The 8,897-nt window shown below is 31.3% G+C and overlaps 1 protein-coding gene across 1 annotated transcript; it reads left to right on the forward strand.

Moving 5' to 3' along the window:
* Positions 1 to 2,869: 2,869 nt before the first annotated feature.
* LOC107802395 (uncharacterized) lies at positions 2,870 to 8,303 on the forward strand. Its single transcript, XM_016625879.2, has 5 exons — positions 2,870 to 3,440; positions 3,527 to 3,706; positions 3,806 to 4,145; positions 7,339 to 7,461; positions 7,832 to 8,303. Exons 1-5 carry the CDS (start codon positions 2,991 to 2,993, stop codon positions 7,951 to 7,953), a joined length of 1,215 nt encoding a protein of 404 aa, XP_016481365.1. The 5' UTR covers positions 2,870 to 2,990; the 3' UTR covers positions 7,954 to 8,303.
* The last annotated feature ends 594 nt before the right edge of the window (positions 8,304 to 8,897 follow it).

Genomic DNA, 8,897 nt, shown 5'->3' on the forward strand with positions numbered 1-8,897 from the left:
ATTTTTATGACATTAACTCAAACAAATAGTTTACTAGCCCTACTTTAGTTTTCCAGATCTTATTGGATGTTAAACATTTTAGTTTTTTTTAGATGTGTATATATAATTTAAGCCGAAAGCAAATGAATTCGGTTGAACTCAAAAACTCGGACCGCCTCACATTTTCAGTTGGATTAACCCTCATGGAAAATGAAACGTCGGCGGAATCATTAAAGAAGTGTCATTTCTTTTGTCGGTTGGTTGCTCAGGACCCAATGATCCTCTGCTTTGAGCTTGGCCCTGTTCTCTATTTCCCATATCATCCCCGAGACAACTCCTTTTATTTTGTTTCTGTTAGATCTATGAGCATGTTATTCCTAAAATATGTCTAAACAAATTTGCTTTAATTAACTTTCACTAGTAACATTTTAACTTCTTTTGTGGGTAGGACGAGAATTGAATTTTAAATCCCCTAGTTTTAGGGGTTAGTTTTGATTATTGAACTAATCCTTTTACTTAAAACAAGATTTGAACTAATCCTTTGTGGACAGTACAACAGCTGGTGATAAGCGACGCCACCAAATGCTAGTGGATTTAGCTTTTAAGTTTGTGATTTCCACCATTAACTTTGGTCAATATACCTCTTTCTTCAATGCCGTAGATACATTGTAATAGCTGCAAAAGCGGATAAAGAATGGGGTAAAATGATCTTGAGGTGATGCCTAATTTGAAAAATATACGTAAACGTAGGAATATTATTAGACTATACTAAGATAGTAGATCCCTGAATCATTGAATTTGAACACAAACGATCTTTTGAGATTTAAAAGTTAAAATTAAAAAAGGATTGCTACAGTCCAACATATCATAGCAGGTAACTTTTTTTCTTCGGATTACCAATTAATATACTTTGAGAGTTACCTCTAACTATTTTTAAATGACTCGATTATATAACTTATTTTATATTGTCGACACATAACACTTTAAACTCAATGCAAAACATGTTTTCTTAACTTGTCTTTCTCATTACACATTGTCTTGGTCAAAAGTAACACTAGGTGTTGTTATCTATTGGATGAAGGGTAGATCTGCCTATAGGACAATCCTTCACTGCCTAATGACCAGTAAATTTCAATGGTATCTTCTATCTTGGATAAAAGCCACCTGAATGCTTAGAATTTTAATGGTTTGGATGCATTTGATCTTTTCTTTGTGTTTTCTCACAAAAATAAACTAGCAGACTTATACATTGACATTGTTACCAACAAAAAAAGATCTGTGCATTTTCAGTAAACCTTCAAAAGACTACACTACCAAAAATTTAATACCAATATTTTAGTTTTTGAGTGCAAATTTTTTTTAAAAAAAAAAATAAAGCAAAAATCCAGTAAAATATTAGGAGAAAATACACTCCACTTCTTTTCGTTCTCAAATTTTTTTCAAACCATATGGTTATATTTATTTATTTGTTTATGAGATCTTTTGTCCTTGAAACAAAAGTGTAGTTATTTTGTAGTCTCCAGTCTTTTTATTTTTTTTGAAGAAACAAAAGAAAAAATCAAATGCATCCAAACCATTACTATCTCCGTCTCAAATTATCTGTCGTGTTTTTATTTTGCACACCCCTTAAAAAATAATAATTAGAAAGTATTTTTGACTATTTTACCCTTATTTATGTCTTATTGGTATTTGAACAATCATAATATTACCCCATAATTAAGGTGTTTGTAGACTGTAGTCTTCAAAAATAATTACTATTCCCTCTGTTTCAATTTATTAGTCATGGTTTGAATTACGAGGGTCATATTTTTTTAATTTTGACCATAAATTAGATATAAATTTTTTAAAATAAAATTTTTATAATAAAAAACTAGTATATAAAAAATACTATAAGTCATAATAATTTATATTTTAAAATAACTATACCATATATAGGAAAAATATAGTCAAAGAGTACAATTAGTTAACTTTCAAAATAGTAACTATCACTAATAAATTGAGAGGAGGAGTACTACTAAGTGTAAAATAGGAAAAATAATTAAGTTTGTGTTGAACTTCTTAAATAATAAATAATTTGAGACAATTATTTTTATAAATTACGTCAGATAGTTTGGGAAGGAGAGAGTAAAATTCTAAGCAGCCTGGTGGCTTTTATCGAGTATACCATTGAGGTTTAATGGACCATTAACTACTTAAGTGGATCCCATTCCCTTATTCCCTATGCTTAAAAAAAAAAAAAAAAAAAACCTAAAAGAAAGAAAAAAATGAACAGAACAATCTTTATCTCCCCCTTTCCCCCCTTTTTCTTGACCTTGAGGTTTAAAGCATTAGCAGGGTGGGGATTGGTTACCAACTCAATCAGTCAACCATGTAGGTGTGACACTACAAACAACTCTAACCATAACCATTTGCAATTCTCTACTACACAATGTGTTAGGGAAACAAACTACAACAACAACATAACCATAAAAAGAAGCCCTTTTATTAAGGCTCACAAGGGTACCGCTATTTTATACTCTATCCGTTTCAATTTATGTGAATCTGTTTGACTGAACACAGAATTTAAAAAAAAATGAATACTTTTGGAATTTGTGGTCCTACACAATTAAAAAATAAGTTCAGAGTATTTGTGTGGTTATAAAAGCTTCTCATTAAGGGTAGAATTGTAAGTTTAAGGAAAATTGTTTTCCAATTTAGAAAGGGGTCATTTATTTTAGAACGGATCAAAAAGTAAATAGGTTCACATAAACTGAAACAGAGAGAGTATTTATTTTTAAATGTTCGTACCAGTTCCCAACAAGTGGCAGTTGAATAACGTGGCTATACAAATGTACGGGCCAACCACTAAACCCTAACTCTCGCGCGCCCCTATAGCCTTATATTTAGACCAAGTTCAACCTGACATCCCCCAATCTCGTCCTTTCCCAAAGTTGCATCTTTATTGTCCTTCCTCTCAAACGGCAAAAATTCCATTAGTTCCAAGAATTACATAGTGTAACTAAGCTTCAAACATGGGTTCTTCTTTGTTTCCAAGTCATGGTTTTGCTATGGAGGAACATCAAAATAAGCCGATTCAAGATTTAAACTTGACGGGATTAACCTTTAAGACTCTTAGCACTGCATCGGCTTCTGAAGAACAGAGCACTGCTGGAGCGAAGAAAGCTAATTGGGGGAATGATTCGTTGTTTGGTTCATATGGGTGGTCAGAACATTCATCTTCCTCAGGTTTAAGCAGCCCTTTTGGGTCTGAACTTGGCTCAACAGAAACTGATGAAACTGAAAGCGAGGAGGATGAAGATTTCATTGCTCAGTTGACTCGCCAAATGGCTGATTATATGCTTAAAGATGACGACGACGAAGAAGAAGAAGAAGAAGGAGGAGGAGGAGGAGGAGATGTTGCTGTTGATAGTAATGATTCTGAAGAAAATAGGGTCCCAAACTACCCTCCCAATATCGCTCAGGTATATTTATATATTCTCAAGATTGGAACTTTGTACCTTCTCTTTTGGTGCCAATTACTTTTACTGAAATTGCTTTTCTTTTTCAGTCATCAAATCCAACCGGGCTGGCTAGAAACTGGTCCAATTACAATTCCAGCGAAATATGCTACTATAACAAAGAATCTTTAAGCGCATATGTTAAGCCTACAACAGAGTACTCTGCAGATTCAGTGAAGAATTTTAATACTGTACTTTACTCAAGTGATGATTTGAAGAGACCAATTCAAGTAAGAAATTAAAATTAAACTAACTTTAGGTTGTTTCTTGATAAGTCTTTACTATCTAACTGACTTTTGCTTTTCTGGTTTGGTACTCTTCTTTTGTAGGTTTACCACTTAAAAGACCAACCAACTACACTAAAACATAGGCCTTCTAAAGGAAAAAGAGTCAAGGGGACAACTACTACGGAGTCAGTTCAGAAACTCATGACTGAAAAAAACAGAAACCACAACAAGATGCAGAATACTTTAACCAAAAAACAAACACTTGGTGGGCATGGTGATAAGATTCATCTTCATCATCATCATCATCCAATACAGAGTACTGGAGCGGGTAGGAGGGCTATATTTCTCGGAGGATCCAGGTCGATAAACGGGTCATCTGGAACTGGAGTCTTCTTGCCTCGCAGAATTAACCCAACTGCAAATGAACCAAAAAAGAAATCTGGTACGTCCACTTCTTACTACAGTAATTTTCTTGAATCAATATCTGAAAATTTTTGTTGTAATTTATTAAAATTGTGATAAAACCTTCCCACCAAAATGGAGTAAAAGGGACCCCATTTGGGGTTCAATCAATAGCGTTGCGTTCAGACTTTGTCCGCCTACAATTTTACGCCATGAAGAAACCTGTCACTATCAGAAATGAATACTTCAGGATGCCCACATAAGTTTTTTTCATTTGCTGGTTAGATTCCAGTATCACCGTTTGATGGCTCCTTTGTATTGTTGGAACTATCAATTTTTAAGAATTCTGAAAATGTAGGCAAGATTTATTCCCTCCTTTCGTCTTATTTTACCTTCGCAAAGATTTTTATATTATTAGTATATTTTAAAATGATAACAGGTTAGGTATTATTTTTATTAGGTTATCTATTAATGCAACTTATTTTATAATTACGAAGGGATAGTTTGGTAAGGTGTATGAGAATAATACTGAATATGATGTATTAGTAATATTGATGTTAGTTATGCTGAGCATATTTCTTATCGACTGTTTGGTTTAATGTATTAAAAGTAACATGTATTGCATAATTTTTTAAAACAATTGTTTGTTTACAAAAATAAATATTTTGAAAAAAGTTTTAAAGAGCAGTTCTGTCTTTATACATGTTTATTCATGTATTAGATCCAGGGGCGGTCCAACCTCATCGGAGGCCTAAGCAAAATCTTAATAAGAGGCCTTTATATATATATATATATATATATATATATATATATATATATATATATATATATATATATATATATATATAATTTAATGAACATCGTTTTTAAAAAAATTAGACAAGTGAGGATGTGGAATTAAAAAAAATGAGAACTTAGTTTTATAAATACAGAAAATTAAATGAATTTAACGTTGATTGCATACAACTGAAATGGGAGAACCCAGAAAACAAGTGACTCCTTTTTTTTAGTAAGTCCCTTTCTATATTTGGTAACAATTCAACTTTAGATTTTTCTTTTTACCATTAATGAGATAATTTCTAACCCAAAAACTTTTATGATTTATTTAAGATTACAAGTTTCAAAAGCCTTCCTTTATTTCATAAAATCCATATCCAGTCAAATACTTTCATACAAATTGGGACGGAGAGAGTATAATTTATGTTAGGAAAATAAATAATAAGTTAGATTATTAGATATAGTTACGTGACCAACTAATGAATAGAGAAATATAATTAAGTAAAAAAAATAAAATAAGATTGACAGAAAACTATTTTAGTTATATTAATTAGAGGAAGAAATCGAGTTATTAAAAATTAATATGACAATAAAGAAATAAATTTATCAATAATAAAAGATAATTATATAAATAATATACTACTATATATAAAACAATACTAGTAATTTTGGGGCCCTTAAATAATTGGGGCCTAAAGCAAGTGTTTCACTTGCTTTAGGGTTGGGCCGCTCCTAATTAGATCTATAGTATTGCTAATGACATGGTTTGATATGTATAGTTATTAGTTGTACGTAGGTCAAAAACACTACCAAACTAGGGATTAATAATATCAAAGCTAGTACATTTAGTATTATTTTTCTTAATAAGTCCTACCAAACTTGTATAGTTTGTGAGTAGCTTTTATTTTCAGATATAAATCAAGTTAAATTCATAGTTTAGCTCGAAAATAATCAAATTAACACTCTATAATAAGTAACAAATAGGATAGGTCTGAGAAAAATGGGTAATCTTCTAGGTCGGTGTGCAGAATTGAAATCTGGAATATATAAGTCAATAAATATAGGTGAGGTACTATTACATTTTGTGACACGCATTCCAAATTTAATACGTATAACAATTATACGTTCTTATCATTTTATCTTATAGCATATAATTCAAATTCAAATCAAACGACATTAATTAGTAAGAAAAATGAATAGATGAAAACGACTTTAGATGAGATCTTAAAGTGACTCCAAATAGCGATTCGAATTGATTCTTCTGTAAATTATGAGGTGAATTTTCTTATCGAAGGTATCTGGATTTGAATCTGATTACACCAATCTTAGTACATGGGAATCTAATGGACGGTGGGATCCACTTTAGTTGCTAAAGTTCAAGGGATCCACTTAGACAACTGGCTTTTCAGTCATATATACATCTCTCCCCCACTACGATTGTCCGTTTTTGTTTTGTTTATTAAAAAATAATAAATATCAGGATAGAGACATTGTCATAAGTACGTAATCAGATGATAACCCTTTCTATTTTTTATTTCTTACCAACATAGTGCTCGTAATGTTTATCATAACTCTTTTTTTGGTCATATACAATGATTGAGATAATTCTTTGTTTAATTTTCCATATATTCTTTGTCATGCACTAACCGCTTATCAGTTTAGCACCTTTCATTTTATATCTACTTGAGTTGAAGTTAAAAGAAAATTAAAACACGACTAATGTTTAAAGAAAGAACTGAAATTATAGACTTTGGCATGGTAAAAAAATTTAATTACAGAAGAGATCTTTGTAAAATTTAGTTTCGGTTAAGCTATCAATAAGATGGGGTAGGAGCGGGGGTCCAAATAGTACGAAAATAAACGAATAATTATTTGTCACAGCTACCTTGTATTCGTGTGAGAAGATAATCAGATTAAAAGATTTGTAGAATGTAAGGGGTGTTTAGATGTGGCTTTTTAAATGTTTGGTGATTTTTGTAAATATGGTTTCTAGTTCTGTTCTGTAAAAAGAAAAGGTTTCGAAAACAAAACACATCTTTTTTATAGAAGAAACAACAATTGTACCTTGATCTTTTTTGTTTTTTTATTTTAAAAAAAACGCAGTCTTCAGTAAACTTCTCTACTGAACATTACCAAAGCTATTTCAGAGAAAATGTCAATGGTCTAAGTCTCTTTACCTATGTAAAGTAGGGATAAGATCTGTCATATTGGGTATTCCAGAGAAAATGTCCCAACTTAAGCCAAAAAGAGATGTCACCTAATTGTAAGTAACTTGAAGATAAAACTAATCGGTAGATACTCTAACAGATAACAAAAAACTCCAATTCTTAAGTAGCAGCTAATTAATATATAGTTGGAGTGTGGTATACGAATGATGTAAAATATAGATGTTTTTCAGAAATTAGTTAAACAATCCAAAATTAAGCTAATCTTTTTTCATGACTATTTGGAGACAGGAGGTTCAACGGTTCTTATACCAGCAAGAGTTCTACAAGCTCTTCAACAACACTTCAACCACATGGATGTTCTGTCTCAATCAAACACATGTCCTGTCTCCCCTACTCACCTTCCCAAATACGGTAAGTATATTGCAAATTCCTTAAATTACTTTTTAAACTCGAGTTTAATTTATATACAGTGACATTGTAAAGTTAATTATAACTATTACTCCAGTAACTACTATTCACGGTAAGTCTGATATTATAACATAGAAAATAAAATGAATAATCTGTGGGAACTCAAGTAGTGTTGTGCACGTTTGGATCATTAAATGATTGATAGATTCGAGATTTGATAACAAAAAGAGTGGAGGATCTGTTTGGTCTTGAATCATTAAATGGTTGCTGCATGTATTCAGGATTTGAAGTGAATTACTACATACTAGTCAACAAAAAGATTGATTAAGTGATCTCTTAGTTAACAAAAAATCATTATGTTATTTGCTTGCAGATGCAGAGAATGAAACTGAGGGATTTGTTTGGAAAGAAAATCAACATTCAGAGGACCAAACAAGGAGTGCAAGTGTAGTAAACGACCAAGAGATGCAACTACCTCAAGAATGGACTTATTGAATATTGATGGGTAGCAATTACATCATTTAATAAGGACAGACAAAAGTAGAATGAGACGAATATTCTATTCGTCAAATAATATTGGAATCTTTGTGTAGAAAAGGGGTTGGAAAAGAGTAATAAGTAGTGAGATTGAAAGTGATATATATGGGCTTTCAATGTCACCTAGCATGGATGACAAATAACAAGTCTTAGGTTGTACTTGTATCATAGTGATATGGCCGGGCTTGTTCGTTAGAATATTTATACTGATGGATGTCTTGTAATAACAACTCAACAAGAATTGGAGGTGTGATATATCCAATTCAAGAATGTAAAAAAGCTAAGTGCAAATAAAATTGTTCTTCCTATATATCGTTGGCATTTAATCTAGTTTTCCTTGCTTGTTTTACTTATATATATTAGAAAAACTGACGAACATAAAAGGTTAAGTAATTGTATACACTTCTAGTGTAAAAGTTTTTATATGAATATGTGACGGAAAGAACTTATTAGAATTGATGTATAATATCAATCCATATTACTGACGTAGTATGACTAAGTGATAAATTGAGATTGAACATATATTACTTGACTAATAAACCATATATGAAAATAAATGGAGTACTATTTTTTGTGGTGCACATTGCACACAGGAAGTTTTTGCCTTTAAGAAACCAAGGACAAGAAACTAGCTTAACCCTTTTCTCTTCGTTTGCGTTGTCATATCGTAAGTGCAGACAGGCTAATCAATTAACAAATGCCAGCTACTCTTGATTTCGACAAATGTGATGAGTGTTATAAAATAAAAGCAACTTAGTAAAACATAAACAAGACATGTTGTTATGAAATAAAAGCAATTTAGTAAAACATGAACAAGAAATGGAGATAGAGAGAAGGAAGAGATTTTCTTCTTCAATTGTGTGTATTTTCCTATCTATTACAAGGCCTTTATATAGGCATGA

The sequence above is a fragment of the Nicotiana tabacum genome, chromosome 22, assembly GCF_000715075.1.
Source record: "Nicotiana tabacum cultivar K326 chromosome 22, ASM71507v2, whole genome shotgun sequence".
NCBI classification, from domain to species: Eukaryota; Viridiplantae; Streptophyta; class Magnoliopsida; order Solanales; family Solanaceae; genus Nicotiana; species Nicotiana tabacum.